The sequence below is a fragment of the Lolium perenne genome, chromosome 6 (genome assembly GCF_019359855.2).
Source record: "Lolium perenne isolate Kyuss_39 chromosome 6, Kyuss_2.0, whole genome shotgun sequence".
In the NCBI taxonomy this organism is placed as follows: domain Eukaryota; kingdom Viridiplantae; phylum Streptophyta; class Magnoliopsida; order Poales; family Poaceae; genus Lolium; species Lolium perenne.
Window position 1 is genome coordinate 26983568 of NC_067249.2, and position 22889 is coordinate 27006456.

Genomic DNA, 22889 nt, shown 5'->3' on the forward strand with positions numbered 1-22889 from the left:
TTTGGCACCGGGAGGTGGGGGGGAGCTCTGGTAATCGGTCGTGCGTGTACATAGGTTTATCTAGGTGTGAGTGCCCCCGGCGACATCGAAGACGGCGGCGATGGCGTCCGCGAGTTGGGCGTGGTCCTTCCCTCCGTTCCCCGTTCTGGCCTTCGTGCCGGGGAGGTCGTGAAGGTTCTTTGTCGGGTGAGTTCTGCTGTCCTTGCTTCTCCGGCCGGCCATGGTGGCGAGGGGAGGAGGAGATGGTGGTGCTCGATCCGTTTTTGGTGCTGGTGCTCGTCTTTGGTCTTCTCTGCGTCTACTGCTCACGGCCGTGGTGGCGAGGGGAGTGGGCGTCTGGAGCTGGTTGGGTGCTGGTGGTGGCTGGCCTGGGCGACGGCGAGTTGGCTGGTTGTTCGGTGGAAGCGGGGAGCAAGCGTTGTGGCCGTGTTCGTTCATCGGTTTCGGTTTCCGTCGCGCGGCGGCGGACGGCTCAGCGGTCTTCTACAAGGCGTGGAGGCGCTTCCTTCCCGGCGGCAGGCGGTACGGCAACTCCGGCGTGGTCTAGGAGCTTGGGGTTCGGCGTGGATCCGATTGCGTTTCTTCTGGTGGCTTGGGGTGCTTTTTGCACTTTTCGTGGTCCTCTTTGTATTTTTCTTTTCTCTTTTGGACCTGCTTGTAAAGTGTGTGGAGCTTCCTAATATATGCGTCGGATCCTTCCTCAAAAAAAAAAAAAGTTACACTTGTATAATAAATTGGAAAACTTAGTTCTAGATCCAGCGGGAGTTAGTCGTGTTGGTAGAGAAATAAGTATATTGGAGAATTTTGAAAAATAAAATTCGAATGCTGCAGCACTAGCACCCACCCACCCAGAATTGGTGGTGGTGGTCAGTCAGCCAGTTGAGTCAAACGACATATAAAAAGCGGCGCTGCTCCCTCCCACGCCGCACACCGGCACACGCGAACCAACTCCCCTCTCCGGCTCTCTCCCCTTCCATTCAACGCTACTCCACGCGCGTCGCTACCGCCATGGTGGCCATGATTGCGGAGCAAGCATCCAAAGGAGGAGCCGAAGAAGCCGCCGTCGCCATCTCCCCCGTGGACGCGGCCGCCCCAGCGGGCCAAGCCGTGCCGGGCTCAGCCCAGAGCGACGGCGATGGTTCCGGCTCCGCCGCGACGCCACCGCCGCAGCCGTCTGGTAATTACGCGGCCGTCGTCATCGGCGGCACCTTCGACCGGCTGCACCGCGGCCACCACCTCTTCCTCCAGGTCCGTTGTCCTCTCCTCTCGTCGATCGCGCCGCCGCTCGTGATTCAGCATCGGGGCTGATTCGGTTCGTCCGAGATCAGCCGCCCGCTGGTTTTCAAATGATTCCTCTTCCTCATCCTGAAATTTTCTGGGAGGGATGGGACAAAACAAGTCACTGTCATCCCGTGAACTAAGTAACTCCGATCCACCAAAACTAAACTGGGCGTCATGTGCGTGACGGCAGGCGGCGGCGGAGCTGGCGAGGGAGCGGATCGTGATCGGCGTCTGCGACGGCCCGATGCTTGCCAAGAAAAAGGTTCGTCAAACACCTTCCTCCTATCTTGTCACCTAATGCTCTAATTACAATGTTTAACCCGCCGATCGCCTCCTTTGTCCTCCTCCTGATACGTCCGGACCAATCAATTTTGCAAACACTTTCTGCTCTGACAATAAACATTAGACAGTACCATGTACCAACGCGTTACCGCTGCGGCATCGATTTTGAATTAAGTTTGAGACACGGGACGTCTCAACTCGCATGCAATTACTAGCGATGCTGCTAGACATCTACTATATTGTAACTCGTACCCCATGTTTTATTAACAAAACCCATACCGAGACGAATGCTCTCTTGTTAGAAGAATGGAAAGAAAAACGATGGTCCTGATAGTGGCTTCTGTGTAACTGATAATCGATATAGAACGAATGCTAGGAAGACCCATGTAAGTATCGTATTCTAGACACGTCATTGTCATGGATATTGGTAAGTAGGTGTGCAGTATCGTTAGCAAGCAATCTTTTTCCTATATGTATGAATACAACCACGCAACTACACAAGTTCAATGAATGTAGACAGAGGGTTCAAAACACCATGGGCACCTGACCTGACAGGGGACATGCTCTGTGCAGGGTTTAATTAATGAATTATTAGTTGAATTGCATCCACCTTCAAAGCATCAATTATTGGTTGAACTGCACAGGTTCTCTTCAAAACATGTCAAAAGTGTGAGCTGGCTATGGCCATGGCAATGTAGCTTTGGCATCTACACTTTGACCTAATCAAATTATCTGAAGGGCATCTTTGTTTTTCTGGTGGCTTGTGTTGCAGTATGCCTACCTTATACAACCAATCGAGATGCGAATGGAAAATGTCAAGGGTTATATCAAGGTATACTCCCAACAGATCCTGCAAAGCTTTTATATATGTAGATCAACAAAATACATTAGTTTCCATGAAATATCTCCTGGTCCAAGTCAACAACTTTGCGACAATTTTCAGCTAGTGGGCCCGGATTGAGATTCTTGACATGTCCTTATAAACTATATCGATTGCCTTGTCCTAAAAAAAAGATTCTTGACATGTATCTACATTTACAGTCCATCAAGCCTGATCTCGAGGTTCATGTCGAGCCAATCATCGACCCTTATGGCCCCTCCATTGTTGATGAAGCTTTGGAGGCAATCCTCGTCAGGTTAGGCAGGCTTCTCTTTATTTCAGGCTCAAAGTATTATTTTTTTAAATGGAACCTAGCAGAGTAAAAAAAAACTCGAACAGAGTAATGCGCTTTTGCAAATGTAATTTCAAGGACTGGCTAGAGTCCTGCTAGACACGGAAAAATGCTTGTGATTGCATTTTCCAGTTATGTGATCGATTATACTGTTTTCCTTATTACTATAAGTGTAATTTTTTTTACAAATTCGTAGAGCTTTATTGATTAACGAATTAGGATCACCCCAAAGGCATCTCCTCCTATCAATGCTAGCTTGTTAGCACATAGATGGGATGGGCAGCCATGTTTGCTTCACGTCCAGCAAAAGCAATGCTAACACTAGTCAAAGCTCTACTGATCTCCCTAATTTCTAGGCAAATAAGTCCTAATTTCTGAGCAGTTATCATCATTCGCACTACATAGGTTCACAGAAAAATCGAGAGTCTCTATGATCACCTGTTTATAGCCTCTCTCCGCAGAGATTCTAATGTTATTTGCCTGCACTTTTTGAGGGCAGCAAGGAGACACTGCCAGGAGGGCATGCTGTCAACAGGAAGAGGGCAGAGAGAGGACTCACACAACTGAAGGTTTGCTTGCGAGATCACTAACTATTTATTTTCTTTAGTTCAAAAAATGTATCTACTTGAGGAGTGTAGGTAGATCGTTAACTGTTTTTTTTTCATTCCTTGTAGATTGAAGTGGTGGAACTAGTGCCAGAAACATCAACAGGAAACAAGATCAGCTCTACAGCATTCAGAAAGATGGAAGCTGACAAGGAACTGGAGGAGCAAAAGCTGAATCAGCAGGAGCAACAACAAACGGTTCAGTTGGAGTGCAAAACAGTCTTAAGCTGAAGAACAACGTATTGCAAGTTGTGTGCTATACAGTCTGCTTTACATACAAGTATATAAAAAAGCACAGAAAAAGGGAACTGCTCCGAGACTCATGTAACACTTGTTTCCAAGTATAAACTACAGAAGTATTACAGAAAAAAAATCTAAGTTGAACTGCAGGAGACGTTTAACAGAAGATGCATTCTACACTGGAGAAGATGCATTATATATTTTAATTTGCATACAAGCATACACGTATAACAGAAGAGCTCTGCTTCCACTCCTGTAAATTTGCTACAAAGCTTAAACTACAGAAGAATTACAAAATTCTCAAATCAAGCCACAAGTATTTCAGAATTAGTTAACATGCACTGCTGCAAGTAAACAGGACAAATGTTTTCACATTTCCTATCGCTGAAAGGGGTTTTTGGATTTATCATTCAACATGCATAATATTTGTCCCTTTTGCAATCGAGATTGGGTGGGTATTGAGAACTATGTACGGGTCATGAAAGAGCATACACCATTTTTTTTGCTCGGTATGAGAAGAAAAAAATAAACTTCAAACTGCTGCGAAAAACTAGCAAGGTAAATGCTAAACAAACACTGTTCTCTCAGACAAATGCCTTGTTTGCCCACATGGACATGGTGTAATAGAATGGATTACATCAATCTCGTCATATGTTTTCATCATCACAGAGAACGCGAACGAAGGGATCGACCCAAAACAAGATCAAATCGTGAGCAATAAACAGATCCTGCTTAGATTTTTTTATGAGTCCTGCTATACACACGACGAGTTATGTACAATACTCGTACGATTCTAGGTAGCTATGAATCTTCTCCTGCGAGGCAACTAGAGGCAAACGCAGTTTGGGTTTGGGCTGGGCTGAGACTTCGGTAGACCCCGCCTGACAAATATTATTCTTTTTTACTTCGCCTTATACTCTTTTGCTGCTTGGGCGGACTGTTCTAGCAGGAGGTAGCAGACACTTCTATTGTTTCGGTGCCGATCACCAACCATGATTGTCCATTCGATTATTTACACGAGGAAAATTTGAGTTGGTGCACATTAGAATGTACTACCGGATTTCGCACACGTTTTTGAGAGGCTTGGCCCATTCAAATTAGGTAACCACGCTGGAGCTCGACGCATCTCAATCCAAAAAAAGAATGTCATTTGTTCATCCCGGTGAAAGTATATTAACTTGATAAGTGATAACCCCAGTTACAGCTCTCTAGAACAGAGGGAGACCAAAGCAGACGCAGCTTTGTTTCCTACAATCATACTCCGTATCGTGGACGGCTGGTTAGTTTGCATATAATAGTAGTAGTTGTTTGTGTTCGCGCGTGTGAACGAACTTTACTAATAATGCAAAAAAATGCTGATGAAATTTCAAATGAAGGTTCCACCTCCCTCATTGTTTCAAGAGCATCCAATTTGTGTGAGGATCTTCTAGATGATGAAGATACTCATGCAAACTTGGTAGATCACTTGGTCGCAAAAAAAAAAAAAAAAAAAAAAAAAACTTGGTAGATCACTTCAAACAGACAGTACCGATTAAAAAAGAAAAGAATCAGAGGAGAAGGAAGGTTTATGATCTCTCCAATGTCCGCAAGAGTACAAGGACAATTATCAAAAAACAATACTCATAATGCAAAATTTAAAAGGCTTAAATTGGAATAGTGAGGGTTTTAAAGACACAGCTAAACACTTATTTGTTAAAGAGGCTATTCGAGAACACAAATTGGATTTCATTGCCTTATTGGAGACAGGGCGATCCAATTTCTCTATACCCTTTTTAAACCAGTTAGCCGCTGGATTTAATTTTAATTGGTTCTGTTTACCACCCCATGGTCGATCTGGAGGTATACTAGTGGGTGTAAATTCAGATACACTGCAGGTGCTGAAAGTGAGCAATGGTGACTATTGTGTCAAATTGCATATTAAATGTAAGAATGATGGTTTCGAATGGATTTTTGTGCCTGTCCATGGGGCTGCCCAAGAGATGCACAAGTCGGATTTTCTGGCTGAATTGGTTCGAACATGTGACCATGAACCACTCCCTATGTTGGTAGGGGGGATTTCAATATTATTAGGAAAAAAGAGGAAAAAAATAATGATAATTTCAATGCCCGCTGGCCCTTTGTTTTTAATGCTATCATTGAGCATTTCAATTTGAGAGAGATTGATCTCTCGGGGAGACAATTCACTTGGGCTAATCGTAGAGATACGCCTACATATGAGAAACTAGATAGAGTTCTTGCGAGTACTTCTTGGGAACAAAAGTTTCCCTTGGTTACTGTTAGAGCCCTATCTAGAGCTGAATCTGATCATACTCCGATCCTTATTAACTCGGGTGTGAAGGCACATTTGGGAAATCAGGCTCAATTTTCCTTTGAGTTGTATTGGTTACGACAAGAAGGTTTCTATGAGATGATCGAGAAAGAATGGAACTCGGTAATGACTGGAACTTCTCCAATGGATAGATGGCTAAATAAATTGCGTCATATTAGGCGATTCTTGAAAGGGTGGGAAAAAACTTGAGCGGAAAATATAAAAAGGAAAAAGAGAGGTTGCTCTCTATAATTGATAGTCTAGATTTAAAAGCTGAAAATCAACCTCTTAATGTTGTTGAACGAGAGGCTCTTAACAAGGCTAATGATAGTATTAGGAAATTACGAAGAGATGAGGAAACAAAATGGGCCCAAAGAGCTAAAGTAAAACATATTCAAGAAGGGGGGAACAATACTAGATATTTTCACCTAATTGCTAATGGAAAGCATAGGAAAAAGAATTTTTTTCAATTGGAGCAACAAGAAGGAACCATTGTTGGTCAGAAAAACCTAAAATTATATATTACTGAGTTCTACAAAAGATTATTCGGACCTCCGGAATCGACTAATGTATCCTTGAGGGAGGATTTTGTGCATGATATTCCACAATTATCTGCTGAGGAAAATGTGATCCTAACATCCCCTTTCACTGAGAAGGAGGTATGTGATGCAATTTCAGAGATGGTACACAATAAAGCTCCTGGGCCGGATGGTTTTCCGGCCGAGTTTTATCAAATGTTCTGGGGAGTAATTAAAGGTGATATTATGGCACTATTTGATCAGCTCGTTTCAGGGGATTTGCCCTGTACAAACTGAATTTTGGTGTTATCACTTTACTTCCAAAAATACAGGACGCATCCCAGATTCAACAATATAGGCCTATTTGTCTTCTAAATGTTTGCTTCAAAATTTTCACAAAGGTAGCGACGAATCGCATTACGGGGATTGCCCCAAAAGTGATAAAACCTACTCAGTCGACATTTATGCCGGGTCGTAACATTCTAGAGGGGGTGGTGATTTTGCATGAAACAATCCATGAATTACATAATAAGAAAATGGATGGTGTTCTTTTGAAAATTGATTTTGAGAAGGCATATGACAAGGTCAAGTGGTCTTTCTTGCAACAGTCCATGCGAATGAAAGGTTTTGCTAGTGGATGGTGTAAGTTAATTGAATCTTTTATGCAAGGAGGAAGTGTTGGTGTTAAAGTGAATGACGACATTGGTCGTTATTTTCAAACAAAAAAAGGGGTCAGACAGGGTGACCCATTATCTCCAATGTTGTTTAATATTATAGGAGACATGCTTGCTATTCTAATCGAAAGAGCAAAGGAGGATGGTCAAGTGGGTGGTCTTATTCCTCATCTTGTCGAGGGAGGACTCTCTATCCTACAATATGCTGATGATACAATTTTGTTTTTAGAACATGACTTGCAAAAGGCGGTAAACATGAAACTAATCTTATGTTCGTTTGAAGAATTATCGGGCCTCAAGATTAATTTTCATAAGAGTGAGTTATTCTGTTTCGAAAAGGCTAAGGAGGAAGAGCAACACTACAAACAAATTTTTGGATGTGATATAGGGGAACTACGTTTTTAAATATTTAGGAATTCCTATTCATTTTAGGAAGCTTAAAAATTCAGATTGGTATCCAGTGGAGACCCAGTTTGAAGGTAAATTGGGATGCTGGAAAGGCAAATTGCTATCGTATGGTGATAGATTAGTACTTATCAATTCTGTTTTAACAAGTCTTCCAATGTTCATGTTATCGTTCCTGGAAATACCCGTTGGGGTCAGGAAGCGTCTGGATTTTTATAGGTCTAGATTCTTCTGGCAATCAGATGAAGCTAAGAGAAAATATAGACTCTCAAAATGGAACATAATTTGCCGACCAAAAGATCAAGGAGGTTTAGGTATTGAGGTTCTTGAGCTCAAAAATAGATGTTTATTGAGTAAGTGGCTCTTTAAAATACTAAATGAGGAAGGAGTGTGGCAAGAGTTGCTACAGAATAAATACCTAAGTCAAAAACCCTTGCTGAGGTGCAGGCAAAACCGACTGATTCCCCCTTTTGGAAGGGACTCATGCGGGTAAAAGATGATTTTTTCAAAAAGGATATTTTAAAATTGGAAACGGTGCAACGACAAGATTTTGGGAAGATATTTGGTTAGGAGAATCCTCTTTAGCTACTCAATACCCATCCTTATATAATATCGTGAACCATAAAAATGTGTTAGTGGCTCATGTATTAGCACAAACACCACTGAACATTGGCTTCAGACGGGTGCTATCTGGAAATAAGTGGACATCATGGTTACACTTATGCCAAACATTAATGATGGTAAATTTAAATGATGAACCAGCCTGTTTTATGTGGAAACTAACAACTGGTGGGTTGTTTACAGTCAAATCTATGTATGAGGATCTTATGAATGATCATACACCATACTTGCGGAAATATCTTTGGAAAATGAAAATCCCCCTAAAAATCAAAATTTTTATGTGGTTTCTGTGAGTAATAAGGTGCTTTTGACAAAAGATAATTTAGCAAAGAGACAATGGATTGGGTGTACTAAATGTGTTTTTTGTGGAGAGCAAGAGACGGTAGAACACTTATTCTTAACATGCCCTTTTGCTAAATTAATTTGGAGAACTGTTAATTTTACTCATAATCTCCCTCCGCCAACCATTACAAATATGTTTGGAAATTGGTTAAATGGAGTTGACAAACAATCCAAGGCTTTAATTCACATTGGTGTAACAGCCTTATGTTGGTCAATATGGAGATGCCGCAATGACATAATCTTTAACAACAAGAAAAATTTCAATTTTTTACAGGTTATCTTTTCCATGGTGCATTGGATCCAACTTTGGGCTCTCCTATCACCACCAGAGCAGCGGGATGTCATGGCTTCTGGATGCACACGGCTCCAGATGGTCGCTCAGGATATCTTATGCCGGGCTGGCTGGCAGCATATTAGTCGACTAGAGGATGCTTAGTCGATTCATGCTGTTCTCCTTTTTTCGCTGGTTGATTCTTGTATCGACTTTACGCGATCCTTGAGATGTAATAAGTAGTGAACAAAGATTACTGTTTTCTCAATAAAAGTCCGTGTGCATCACCACGATGCAGAAGCCGGGTTTTTCCCTTTTCAAAAAAAGTAGTAGTTCTTGTCCGTCTCGTCTTCAAGTTAGAGTGCGATTGGGTTGAGGGATTGCCTGCAGTTCGTGCGACTATATATACACAGAGGGATGTGTATTAACTATAGAGGGGAGAAAATAAGAAACAAAAAATCTGAGCCAAATTCTGATCGCGCTGGTGAACTTCAGCAATCGAGTTTCCCCAACTTGAAAGCAGCATCGAGGTAGACGAGCGGCAGTACTCACGAATTCACCCTCATCTGCAATGGCGTTCGCCGGCGTATCTATCATTGGCGACGGTGAGGTTGTGGGACATGCCATCAATGTCTCCACGGCCAGTGGGTACCACCTGCTCGTGGTTAACCGCTACTTGCATTCCAAAGCCACTACACCTAATAGAAAGAGAATCCAATCTCTCACTTTCATGGTCGGAGGTCACCATTGGTGTATCGACTGCTATCCTAATGGTATCATAGAGTGTGCCAACTCTGTATCTCTCTATCTCCGCCTTGTTGATGAAAATGTTGCAGAGGCCTTGAAGGTGCAGCACGAATTTAGTTTCTTCGACCAACTTGAGAAACAAAATTCGACATATATTCGTGCAGGCCAGCCAAACAACTTTTCGAGCAGTCATCCAACTTGGGGTTTCAAGAATTTTATGAAAAGCAAAGCCCTTGAAAAATCAAAGCATCTAAAGAACGATTGTTTCACCGTCCGATGTGACCTCGCCGTTGTCACCACCATGGACCTCTTCATCAAGGTACCGGCTTTTTGTCTGCAACAACAAATCAGCAATCTCCTGCAGTCTAAGGAGGGAACCGACGTGACATTCAAGGTTGGTGATGACATGTTTGCTGCCCACAGGTGCGTCCTTGCATCTCGGTCCGCAGTCTTCAAGGCAGACCTATTTGGCCCCATGAAGGAGGGCACGATAGCAAGTGTCATCCACGTAGGGGGGCTGGTTATTGTTTATGGAGCTGCTCAGAGTGGTGATAAGGAAGAGTTCCTTGTGGAGCTGGGCAATGTTTGCAGTGATCAAACTCTACCACTTTTGGTAGGGGGAGACTTTAATCTGCTTAGGTTTACCACAGAAAAAAAATAAACCTATGGCTCTTAACAAATGGTCTGACATTTTTTATGCTATCATTAATACTTGTGCTTTGAGAGAAATTCACATGGCTGGTGGACAATATACTTGGTCCAATAATCATGATGATCCCACCTTGGAGAAGTTGGACAGATTCATCATGAGTAGTTCCTGGGAAGATTTATTCCCTCTGGTAACTGTCCACAAACTTGTGAGAGAGGTCTCTGATCATAATCCTCTGATTTTGGACACCTTGGAAATTAGGGAGAAGAGCAGGGAATTTAGATTTGAAAAAAGATGGCTCGGTGAGGAGAATTTCTTAGACAGAATCAGGAGATGTTGGTCTCAACAAGTGTTTGCTTCTAATAGCCTGGAAAGACTGCAGAAGAAACTGAAAAATGTTAAAATGGCCCTGAAGGGGCGGGGTGCTGACATTAAGAAGAAAAGAACTATCAGCTCAGAATTGAAAGATCTTGAGGGATTGGAAGAAACTGGTCCTTTGTCCCCAACTCAAAGAAAAAGGAAAATCATGCTACAACAGGAAATGCTGAAAATCCTTGATAATGAAGAATCCTTTTGGAGACAGAGATCTAGAGAAAACTGGCTGCTACAGGGAGATAGCAATTCTGCTTTCTTTCATAGAGCCTCCAATGGTTGCAGGAGAAAAAGAACTATTTTCTCATTGAAAAAAGGTGATTCTATCATTCATGGTGATGCTGCTCTGTTTGAGCATGCTACCTCCTTCTACAAAGATTTATTTGGTCCTATTGATGATACAGGGATTAGATTAAGGGATGATATTTGGTTAGAGGATGAAAAACTCAATAATTTTGACATTGTGGATATGGACAGAAGATTTTCCTTAGAAGAAATCAAGGAAGTTGTGGATCACATGGAGAAAAATAAAGCAGCAGGGCCTGATGGTTTTCCCATTGAATTCTATCAGCACTGTTGGGATATTATCAAGTTTGATATTATGCAGGTCTTTGATGATTTACATGAACACAGAATCATCCTTGACAGAATTAATTATGGAATCATTACCTTAGTCCCAAAGTCTGATGATGCTGACATCATTTAGAAATTTAGACCCATTTGTTTGTTACAAGTCTTTTTTAAGATTGTAACTAAAGCTTTGACTGTCAGAACAAACCCTGTGATGAACAAGCTTTTGCTTCCTTGCCAGACTGCTTTCATCAAAGGCAGATACATCACTGATGGAGTGATGTTACTTCAGGAAATTTTGAGAGATTGTAAATTCAGGAAACAACAAGGAGTGATCCTGAAGATTGATTTTGAAAAGGCATATGACAAGGTGAATTGGGGCTTTCTGTTTGATTGGTGCAGGCAAAAAGGCTTCAGTGACAGTTGGTTAACCTGGATTAGAGGAGTGGTTACTGGTGGGACCCTTAGTGTCAAAGTCAATGACAAAGTGGCCCATATTTTACCAGCCATAAGGGTGTGAGGCAAGGTGATCCCTTTGCCCCCTTCCTTTTTAACATGACAGCAAACAGCCTAGCAAAAATGATACATTTGGCTCAAAGGAATGGATCAATCAAAGGGCTGGCTGATAACATGGTCCAACATGGTGTTGCTGTACTTCAATATGCTGATGATACCATTTTGTTAATTTAAGATGATGCTCAGCAGGCTGTCAATTTGAAGTTACTGTTGTATATCTTTGAATCCATGTCTGGTTTGAAAATCAGTTTTGAGAAAAGTGAGGTGCTGATGATTCTTGATGATGATACCAAACAGAATTATTTTGCTGACCTGTTCAATTGCCAGAGAGGTAGTTGGCCCATCAAATATCTAGGGACCCCTGTTTGCGCTAGGAGAACCACTGTTTCATAGATGGGCTTCCTGGGTGAAAAAAATGATACGTCTCAAACGTATCTATAATTTCTTATGTTCCATGCTAGTTTTATGACAATACCTACATGTTTTATTCATACTTTATATCGTTTTGATGCATTTTCCGGAACTAACCTATTAACAAGATGCCACAGTGCCAGTTCCTGTTTTCTGTTGTTTTTGGTTCCAGAAAGGCTGTTCAGGCAACATTCTCGGAATTCGACGAAACGAAAGCCCAAGGCCTTATTTTCCCCGGAAAGTTCCAGAACACCGAAGGAGAGCCGGAGGAGGGCCAAGGGGGACCCACACCATAGGGGGGCGCGGGTCCCACCCTGGCCGCACCGCCATGTGGTGAGGGAGCCCTCGCGCCCTTCCGACTCCGCCTCTTCGCCTATTTAACCCCTCGTGACCTAAAAACGCGATACTAATTGACGAAACTCCAGAAAGACTCCAGGGGCGCCGCCGCCATCGCAAAACTCCGTTTCGGGGGATAGAAGTCTCTATTCCGGCACGCCGCCGGGACGGGGAATTGCCCCCGGAGTCATCTCCATCGACACCACCGCCATCTTCATCGTCGTTGCTATCTCCTATGATGAGGAGGGAGTAGTTCTCCCCCGAGGCTGAGGGCTCTACCGGTAGCTATGTGGTTCATCTCTCTCTCTCCCATGTGATCTTTATGTGATCATGAGCTTTGTATCACTATTAATCTATGTGCTACTCTAGTGATGTTATTAAAGTAGTCTATTCCTCCTCCATGATGTAATGTTGACAGTGTGTGCATCATATAGTACTTAGCGTAGGTTATGATTGTAATCTCTTGTAGATTATGAAGTTAACTATTACTATGATAGTATTGATGCGATCTATTTCCCCTTTCATAGCTATTGTTGACAGTGTGTATGCTATGTTAGTACTCGGTCTAAATTGCAACGGTCTATTATGCACTCTAGAGGTTACTTAAATATGAACTCCGGATGTTGTGGAGCTTGTTTACTCCGGCTTGAGGTGTGCTTTTATAGCCCTACACATGGTGTTTGTTATCCAACAAGAGAGTGTAGAGTAGTTTTATTATGTGATCATTGTTGAGAGTGTCCACTAGTGAAAGTAGGATCCCTAGGCCTTGCTTCCAAATATCGAATCACCATTTATTTACTGTTCTACTGCATGTTTATTTGCTGCCATATTTATTTCAGATTGTTATTATCACTCATATTCATCCATATCACTTGCATCTTACTATCTCTTCGCCGAACTAGTGCACCTATACATCTGACAAATGTATTAGGTGTGTTGGGGACACAAGAGACTTCTTGTATCGTAATTGCAGGGTTGCTTGAGAGAGATATCTTTGACCTCTACCTCCCTGAGTTTGATAAACCTTGGGTGATTCACTTAAGGGAAACTTGCTACTGTTCTACAAACCTCTGCTCTTGGAGGCCCAACACTGTCTACAGGAATAGAAGCGTGCGTAGACATCAAGCTATTTTCTGACGCCGTTGCCGGGGAGGTAAGGTAAAAGGTATTCACATCCTCAGACTACTAAGCTATTTCCTAGCACTGTTGCCGGTGTGTGAGTGCTCGAAGTTATTTTCTTTAGATCCTGCAATTGCATCTTTTTGTTTCTTGTTTTTATTTCACTAGTTAGGCATAATGGAGAACAACAGTGAGCTTTTTAATCTATTTCCTGAAATAAGACATGAATTGTGTGATGCGAAAATTAAAAAACCTATGGAACCTTATTTGCATGCTAGTAGCAATGTTATTAGTATGAACGCAATTACTGCTAATGCTATGGAGAAGTCTAAGCTTGGGGAAGCTAGTTTTTATGATCTTTTTAGCTTCCCATCTTTAGGGGAGAAAATTTGCTCTGATAATACTTTATCTCCCATATGCGATGACTCTAATGATGCTTGTGATATTTTAAATCCACCTACTGAAAGTATTCCTTTCAAGATACCCATGAAAATTATTGAACGTGTTATGGATAACCGCTATGAAGGGGATGGAACTGTCCATCCTGGAGATCATTTACTGTTTTTTGCATGAATTATGCGGGTTATTCAAGTGTGCAGGTATCTCTATGGATGAAGTGAGGAAGAAACTATTCACTATGTCGCTGTCCGGTAAAGCGGCGCATTGGTATAAATTGCTGAAGAATAAGCTTTCTCTTGATTGGGAGGATATTATGCCTCTATTTTATTCTAAATTCTATCCTCCAAGTGAAATTCACAAAGACCGAAACCGCATATATAATTTCTGGTCTCATGATGGAGAGAGTATTGCCCAAGCATGGGGGAGATTGAAGTCTTTAATGCTCAAATGCCCCATTCATGAGCTTCCTGGTAATACCATCATTGATAATTTCTATGCAAGACTTTCCTTTCAAGATAAAACCTTGCTGGATACTACTTGTTCTGGATCATTCACGCGCAAGAAAGAAGAGTTTAAAAGGGACCTTCTTGATCGGATTCAGGAGAACGCTGAAGATTGGGAGAACGACAAAGGTAAAGACACAGGTATAAACTATGAATATGAATGCATTAAGTCTTTCATTGAAACTGTTGATTTTCAAGAGCTTAGTGCTAAATATGGTCTTGATCCTCAAATTATGGTCGATTGCTATAGAACCTTTGCTTCTCATATTAATGTTCCTAAAGAAAATTGGTACGTGTATCATGAACCTTTCAAAGACACTTGCATGGAAAATGAAATTGTTGTTAATGATTGCAATAAACATGCCCAAACTTCTGAAAATACTATTTCTTATAAGCATGTTAATTTTTGTGGAATGCATAGACCTTGTGGAATTAATCAAATCGAAGATGAATATTGTATCCATCATAGGAATGAAAAAACTAGAAAGGGGTTTAGGGCTCTAGATGATCTTGGTGAAAAAGTTTGTGCCCTCTATCCTTTTATTTGTGAACTTTGCCATAGAGTGGGTCATTTTAATTTTCAATGCTCCTCCAATGATAATTTGAACCCCATGAGTGATGCAAATTTGTATTGTGATGATGAAATCCTTCCTAATCAGCATGATGAACTTACTTTATTTTTGGGGTGTGAAGAGTTATCAAGAAAATTTTCTTTGTTAGATATGAGTGATCTTGATATTAATAGTGTCCTGCATGGGTGTCTTTCTTATTGCATTGATAATTGCCATACAAATACTTACATACAAAATATTTTAGAAGATGACACTTTGCCAAAATATGATAGGACCGTTGTGTGTTTTAAACTTATTAATGAAAAGGAGGAACCCTCCCAAGTTTCTTCTATTGTTTCTGGAAATAAATCAGGTTATGTGGAGAAGCCTCCCTTCAAGCCTCTTCCTTCTAAAGAAGGGAACGAGGAGAAGGAAAAGAAGAAGAAGAAGAAGAAGAAGAAGAAGAAGAAGAAGAAGGGAACGAAGAAGAAGAAGAGGGGAAATAAAAAGAAAGAGGTAACGGCATATCCCCGCGTGTATGAGATAACGATAGGTAACCGTAAGTATGTTGCTCCTAATGATTATTATGATAATGAATCTGAGTACAATGATCTTCCTATGCTCTTTACCTACATTAGTGATCATGATTTAGAAGAGCACACTACTTTTGATATTGAAAATCTCTAGGAAACTAATTCTGAAAATGATGATGTTAATAATTGCCATAGTATTAGTACTATACATGCTTCTTCCCATAATGATATAGAAAGCTCTAAGCTTGGGGATGAGGTGTTTGAAAATCCTTTTGCTACTGATGATTATATGTTTGATACATCTCCTTCTAGTAACAATGATGGTATGATTACAGATGAACACACTGTGGAAGATAACTATTCTATTTCTTATGATGACACTATGCCTCCAATCTTTGATAATTATTATAAAGAATGCTATGACATAGGTTATAATTATCCTTATGAAACTTGTCATAGTTATGATGGGATTGCCAAAAAAAATTCCCTTAGTATGCAACTTGTTTACCATGTTCAAATTCTTGATAATGATCCTGCTCCAATTACTATTAATGAGAAGAGTTCTTCTTATGCCAAAATTAATGATACTTTTATGCATATGAACCATGATAAGAATGTTTTAAGTGATGGTTATATTGTGGATTTCATCAATGATGCTACTGAAAGTTATTATGAGAGAGGGAAACATGGTTATATACATCTTAATAATATTAAGTTTCCCCTCTTTATGTTGAGAATCTTGAAGTTGCGCTTGTGTTGCCTTTCTATGCTTGTTGCATTATGCTTACATGACTTGTTTATTTACAAGATTCCTTTTCATAGGAAATGGGTTAGACTTAAAAGTGTTTCTTATTTGCTTTTGATGGTCTCTTTTGCTTCAACTCTTATTTCTTGAGAGAGCATCATTAAAATTACCGAGCCCATCTTAATGGCTATAAAGAAAGCACTTCTTGGGAGATAACCCATGTTTTTATTTTGCTACTATTTTGTTGTGTCTTGGAAGTTGTTACTACTGTAGCAACCTCTCCTTATATTTATTTTATTGCATTGTTCTGCCAAGTAAAGTCTTTGATAGTAAGGTTGATACTAGATTTGGATTACTGCGCAGAAACAGATTTCTTGCTGTCACGAATTTGAGTAGGCCTCTCTGTAGGTAACTCAGAAAAATCTGCCAATTTACGTGAGTGATCCTCAGATATGTACGCAACTTTCATTAAATTTGAGCATTTTCATCTGAGCAAGTTAAGTGCCTCTAAAAAATTCGTCTTTACGGACTATTCTGTTTTGACAGATTCTGCCTTTTATTTCGCATTGCCTCTTTTGCTATGTTGGATGGATTTCTTTGTTCCATTAACTTTCAGTAGCTTTGTGCAATGTCCAGAAGTGTTAAGAATGATTATGTCACCTCTGAATATGTGAATTTTCGATTATGCACTAACCCTCTAATGAGTTTGTTTTGAGTTTGGTGTGGAGGAAGTTTTCAAGGGCCAAGAGAGGAGGATGATACAATATGATCAAGAAGAGTGAAAAGTCTAGCTTTGGCGATGCCCCTGTGGTTCATCCCTGCATATTTCAAGAAGACTCAAGCATCTAAGCTTGGGGATGCCCAAGGCATCCCCTTCTTCATCGACAACTTATCAGGTCACCTCTAGTGAAACTATATTTTTATTCCATCACATCTTATGTACTTTACTTGGAGCGTCTGTGTGCTTTTATTTTCGTTTTGTTATTTTCATTCTCTGAATAAATTCATGCTTATGTGGGAGAGAGACACGCTCCGCTCGTTCATATGAACACTGGTGTTCTTAGCTTTACTTTTAATGTTCATGGCGAAGGGTGAAACTGCTTCGTTCATTGTTATTTGGTTGGAAACAGAAAATGCTTCATGTGGTAATTGGTATATTGTCTTGAATAATTTGATACTTGGCAATTGTTGTGCTTAAATAGATCATGTTTAAGCTCTTGCATCATGTACTTTGCACCTATTAATGAAGAACTACTGTAGAGCTTGTTGAAGTTTGGTTTGCATGATTGGTCTCTCTAAAGTCTAGATATTTTATGGTGAGGTGTTTGAACAACAAGGAAGACACTGTAGAGTCTTATAATGCTTGCAATATGTTCTTATGTAAGTTTTGCTGTACCGGTTCATACTTGTGTTTGCTTCAAACAACCTTGCTAGCCCAAAGCCTTGTATTGAGAGGGAATACTTCTCGTGCATCCAAATCCTTGAGCCAAAAACTATGCCAATTGTGTCCACCATACCTACCTACTACATGGTATTTCTCTGCCATTCCAAAGTAAATTGCTTGAGTGCTACATTTAAAATTTCATTCCTTTGTCTTTGCAATATATAGCTCATGGGAAAATAGCTTTAAAACTATTGTGGTAAAGAATATATCGCTTATGTATCTTATTTCTTATAAGTTGCTTGTTGAGCGGTAACCATGTTTCTGGGGACGCCATCAACTATTACACCTTTGTTGAATATCATGTGAGTTGCTATGCATGTTCGTCTTGTCTGAAGTAAGGGTGATTTATCATGATCAAATGGTTTGAGTATGCATATTGTTAGAGAAGAACATTGGGCCACTAACTAAAGCCATGAATCATGGTGGAAGTTTCAGTTTGGACATCAATCCTCAATCTCTTATGAGAATATTATCTGTTGTTGAATGCTTATGCATTAAAGAGGAGTCCATTATCTGTTTTCTATGTTGTCCCGGTATGGATGTCCTAAGTTGAGATGTATCAAAAACGAGAAATCAAAAGCGATTTATCTCCTTGGACCTTTGTACAGGCGGCATAGATGTACCCCTTTGTGACACTTGGTTGAAACATATGTTATGCAATGATAATCCATGTAAATCCAAGCTAATTAGGACAAGGTGCAAGCACTATTGGTATTCTATGCATGAGGCTTGCAACTTATAGGATGTCTTATGCATAACACATATGAATTATTACTACCGTTGACAAAATTGTTTCTATGTTTTCAAAATAAAAGCTCTAGCACAAAAATAGCAATCCATGCTTCCCTCTGCGAAGGGCCTTTCTTTTACTTTATGTTGAGTCAGTTTACCTACTTCTTTCTATCTTAGAAGCAAACACTTGTGTCAACTGTGTGCATTGATTCCTACATACTTGCTTATTTGTATTCATCATATTACTTTGTGTTGACAATTATCCATGAGATAAACATGTTGAAGTTGAAAGCAACTGCTGGAACTTATATCTTCCTTTGTGTTGCTTCAAAACTTTCTACTAAGAATCTATTGCTTTATGAGTTAACTCCTATGCAAGTCTTATTGATGCTTGTCTTGAAAGTACTATTCATGAAAAGTCTTTACTATATGATTCAGTTGTTTAATCATTGTCTTTACCATTGCTTCGAATCACTTCATTCACCTCATATGCTTTACAATAGTATTGATCAAGATTATGATAGCATGTCACTTCAGAAATTATCCTTTTTATCGTTTACCTACTCGAGAGCGAGTAGGAACTAAGCTTGGGGATGCTTGATACGTCTCAAACGTATCTATAATTTCTTATGTTCCATGCTAGTTTTATGACAATACCTACATGTTTTATTCATACTTTATATCATTTTGATGCATTTTCCGGAACTAACCTATTAACAAGATGCCACAGTGCCAGTTCCTGTTTTCTGTTGTTTTTGGTTCCAGAAAGGCTGTTCAGGCAACATTCTCGGAATTCGACGAAACGAAAGCCCAAGGCCTTATTTTCCCTGGAAAGTTCCAGAACACCGAAGGAGAGCCGGAGGAGGGCCAAGGGGGACCCACACCATAGGGGGGCGCGGGTCCCACCCTGGCCGCGCCGCCATGTGGTGAGGGAGCCCTGGCGCCCTTCCGACTCCGCCTCTTCGCCTATTTAACCCCTCGTGACATAAAAACGCGATACCAATTGACGGAACTCCAGAAAGACTCCAGGGGTGCCGCCGCCATCGCGAAACTCCGTTTCGGGGGACAGAAGTCTCCGTTTCGGCATGCCGCCGGGACAGGGAATTGCCCCCGGAGTCATCTCCATCGACACCACCGCCATCTTCATCGTCGTTGTTGTCTCCTATGATGAGGAGGGAGTAGTTCTCCCCCGAGGCTGAGGGCTCTACCGGTAGCTATGTGGTTCATCTCTCTCCCATGTGATCTTTATGTGATCATGAGCTTTGTATCACTATTAATCTATGTGCTACTCTAGTGATGTTATTAAAGTAGTCTATTCCTCCTCCATGATGTAATGTTGACAGTGTGTGCATCATGTAGTACTTGGCGTAGGTTATGATTGTAATCTCTTGTAGATTATGAAGTTAACTATTACTATGATAGTATTGATGCGATCTATTCCCCCTTTCATAGCTATTGTTGACAGTGTGTATGTTATGTTAGTACTCGGTCTAAATTGCAACAGTCTATTATGCACTCTAGAGGTTACTTAAATATGAACTCCGGATGTTGTGGAGCTTGTTTACTCCGCCTTGAGGTGTGCTTTTATAGCCCTACACAATGAATGGTGTTTGTTATCCAACAAGAGAGTGTAGAGTAGTTTTATTATGTGATCATTGTTGAGAGTGTCCACTAGTGAAAGTAGGATCCCTAGGCCTTGCTTCCAAATATCGAATCACCGTTTATTTACTGTTCTACTGCACGTTTATTTGCTGCTATATTTATTTCAGATTGTTATTACCACTCATATTCATCCATATCACTTGCATCTTACTATCTCTTCGCCGAACTAGTGCACCTATACATATGACAAGTGTATTAGGTGTGTTGGGGACACAAGAGACTTCTTGTATCATAATTGCAGGGTTGCTTGAGAGGGATATCTTTGACCTCTACCTCCCTGAGTTCGATAAACCTTGGGTGATTCACTTAAGGGAAACTTGCTACTGTTCTACAAACCTCTGCTCTTGGAGGCCCAACACTGTCTACAGGAATAGAAGCGTGCGTAGACATCAAAAAACAAAGAAGAAGATGAGTGGTTGGATAGGAAACTCCATGTCCATTGGTGGAAGATTGGTCAAAATTGATGCTTGTCTCTCCAGCACAGCTGTGTACCAGATGTCCCTGAGGCTGTTGCGTAAAACAAATATTGAGCAAATGGATAAACCTATCAGATCCTTCTTTTGGGCTGGTAGTGCTGATAAAAGGAAGTACCACTTTGTCAAATGGAAATGGATCTGTAAACCAAAACAGAAAGGTGGTCTAGGTGTTAAGGACCTGCTCAAATTTAATATTAGTTTGATGTGTAAGTGGTGGTGGAAACTGGAACATGACACTGGTCCTTGGCAAGATTTCATGAAGAAAAAATACCTCACAGATAAAGGGATCTACTATTCAAGACATAGACCTGGAGACTCCCCCTTATGGGCTGACATGATGCAAGTCAGAGATATTTATCTTTGTGGGAGAAGGATGAAAATTGGGAGTGGGACCCTTACTAGTTTCTGGGGTGATTCTTGGTGTAGCATTAGTCCTCTGAAAGATATGTTTCCTGTCCTTTTTGATATCTGCAATGACCAAAAGATTACTGTTGCTGAGGCAGCTGCTATGCGGTGGAGATTTTCTTACAGGAGGTGGTTAACACCTGATCTTATTATCCAAGAAGCTGGGATACTCCAGTTGATGAACCAAGTGAGACTGACCCAAGAAAAAGATATCCCACGGTGAAAATGGTCCAAAATGGATTATTCACTGTAGAGTTAGTTTATAAGCATTTATGCAGGAATGGGGTGGACAGATCCTTTAAACACTTGTGGAAAAGAAAACTTCCCCTCAAGATTAAAGTTTGGCTTTGGTTAATATGGCATAATGCCATTGCTACTAAGGAAAATTTGATTAAGCGCAATTGGTCTGGGAATGTCCTCTGCCGATTCTGTAATGATCGGGAGACTATCAGCCACTTATTCTTTGGTTGTGTGGCTGCTAAATTCGTTTGGAGTGCTGTTGCAACTGTGATTAATTCTCCCACTTGCCCTGGGAGATTTTCACAATTTTTTCCGATGGTTTCCCCATTTTATTCCTGCAAGCCGCAACACCCAGATTGCTGGGTTGGCAGCTGTTTGTTGGGCTATTTGGAAGCTCAGAAACATAGCATGTTTTGAGAAAAAACTCATTAGCTCTCCTTTTGATCTGATCAGCTATGCTGTTGTCTTTATGAATTATTGGGCAGGTCTTCACGGTGAAACTGACTCAGCTAACATCCGCGCTGGAGCTGATGGTCTCATGCGCTTAGCTGCAGCTGGTGCTGAAACTTCGTCCTTTGGGAATGCTGGACGTGATCTACCGTGCCTGGAAGACAAGAAACCTGAAGATTCTATTGATGGGGATATCTCCTGATGAATCAAGCTTCTGTTGCTGCAAAAAAGATAGAAGTTACAAAAGATGGGAAAAAGGACTCTGCTGCTCCGAGAGCTTTTGTTGCTTAGCCTGCTGTTTTTTAACCTCCTTTGTTGTGCGCTGGAGGTTGGTGTTGTGGTTGTTCCGTATCTATAATCTAAAACTCCTCAAAACGTTAGCATTAGGCGGCGATTCCCCCCCTTGCTTTTTCTTTCTTTGCTGGAAACACTGATGTATTTTCGTTATCTCTATGGTAATGAAAATTCGATCCCCGTGGTGGATCGTGTGGAAAAAAAGTGTCATCCACGTAGAAGACATGGAAGCAATAGTGTTTAAGGGCTTGATAAGCTTTATTTACACCAATTCACTACCCGAAATGGAGAATGACATAGTAGAGGAAGGGGAAGGTCAGGAAGCACTGTGGCTACAACATTTGCTTGCATCAGCGGACAGATACGATCTTCAAAGGCTGAAAGTACTATGTGAAGAAAAATTGTGTGAACACATCGACGTGAGCTCGGCGAGGGATATGTTTACTCTAGCTGAGCGGTACAACTGTTGTGGATTGAAGGAGGTCTGCCTTGAGTTCATCAAAACTCCTGCTAATTTGAAAGAGATAACGGCGGGTGATAGCTTTGAAAGGCAGGATGGGATGGATACTGACAGAGGCAGTGCAGCAGGGAATGCTTCTGCAAGCTCTGTGGTGGTGACCCCTGGTGCAACTAGCTCTGGATCTGTAGGGAGAAGGCTTGTTACTGATGGTGGAGAGGTTAAGGAGTATGTTAGTGGTGAAGAGGTTTATGATTTGCTTCTCAAGAATGGAGATGTAGATGAGGAGGGCAGATTCATCTGGAGAAGTGGTCCTAGCAGGTTTGGTGAGGATGTGAGTGAAGAAATTTAGAACTTTCTATTGGAGGATCAAGAGAGTCTGGCTTGCAAACATGGGATTGATCTGGACAATATGGAGGTGAGTGACGGTGATCTGGAGCTTACTATACCAGAAGACATTCTTCCTAGCTTTGAGAAGACTGACAAAGAAGGAGTGGTGGACACTGATCAACAAAGGAAAACAAGGAATAAAAAGGCATGGGGTCCTGTTCAGGCTACA

The 22889-nt window shown here is 41.1% G+C and overlaps 2 protein-coding genes and 1 pseudogene across 2 annotated transcripts; 2 read left to right on the plus strand and 1 right to left on the minus strand.

Moving 5' to 3' along the window:
• Window positions 1-909: 909 nt before the first annotated feature.
• LOC127308520 (phosphopantetheine adenylyltransferase) lies at window positions 910-3729 on the plus strand. Its single transcript, XM_051339362.2, has 6 exons — window positions 910-1248; window positions 1472-1543; window positions 2336-2395; window positions 2605-2699; window positions 3235-3304; window positions 3410-3729. Exons 1-6 carry the CDS (start codon window positions 1009-1011, stop codon window positions 3569-3571), a joined length of 699 nt encoding a protein of 232 aa, XP_051195322.1. The 5' UTR covers window positions 910-1008; the 3' UTR covers window positions 3572-3729.
• Window positions 3730-4159: 430 nt separating this feature from the next.
• On the minus strand, window positions 4160-4252 carry LOC127311070 (small nucleolar RNA SNOR75; annotated as a pseudogene).
• Window positions 4253-9290: 5038 nt separating this feature from the next.
• Window positions 9291-22682, plus strand: LOC127310658 (BTB/POZ and MATH domain-containing protein 1-like). The gene is made up of 3 exons (XM_071822060.1): window positions 9291-9974; window positions 21908-21911; window positions 22093-22682. Exons 1-3 carry the CDS (start codon window positions 9291-9293, stop codon window positions 22680-22682), a joined length of 1278 nt encoding a protein of 425 aa, XP_071678161.1.
• The last annotated feature ends 207 nt before the right edge of the window (window positions 22683-22889 follow it).

Bases quoted from the DNA above. Each gene is read 5' to 3' on its own strand.
- LOC127308520 (XM_051339362.2), top strand. From the start codon at position 1,009: ATGGTGGCCATGATTGCGGAGCAAGCATCCAAAGGAGGAGCCGAAGAA. The intron at 1,249-1,471 runs GTCCGTTGTCCT...GCGTGACGGCAG, and splicing joins GCCACCACCTCTTCCTCCAG to GCGGCGGCGGAGCTGGCGAG. The intron at 2,700-3,234 runs GTTAGGCAGGCT...TTTTGAGGGCAG, and splicing joins TTGGAGGCAATCCTCGTCAG to CAAGGAGACACTGCCAGGAG.
- LOC127310658 (XM_071822060.1), top strand. From the start codon at position 9,291: ATGGCGTTCGCCGGCGTATCTATCATTGGCGACGGTGAGGTTGTGGGA.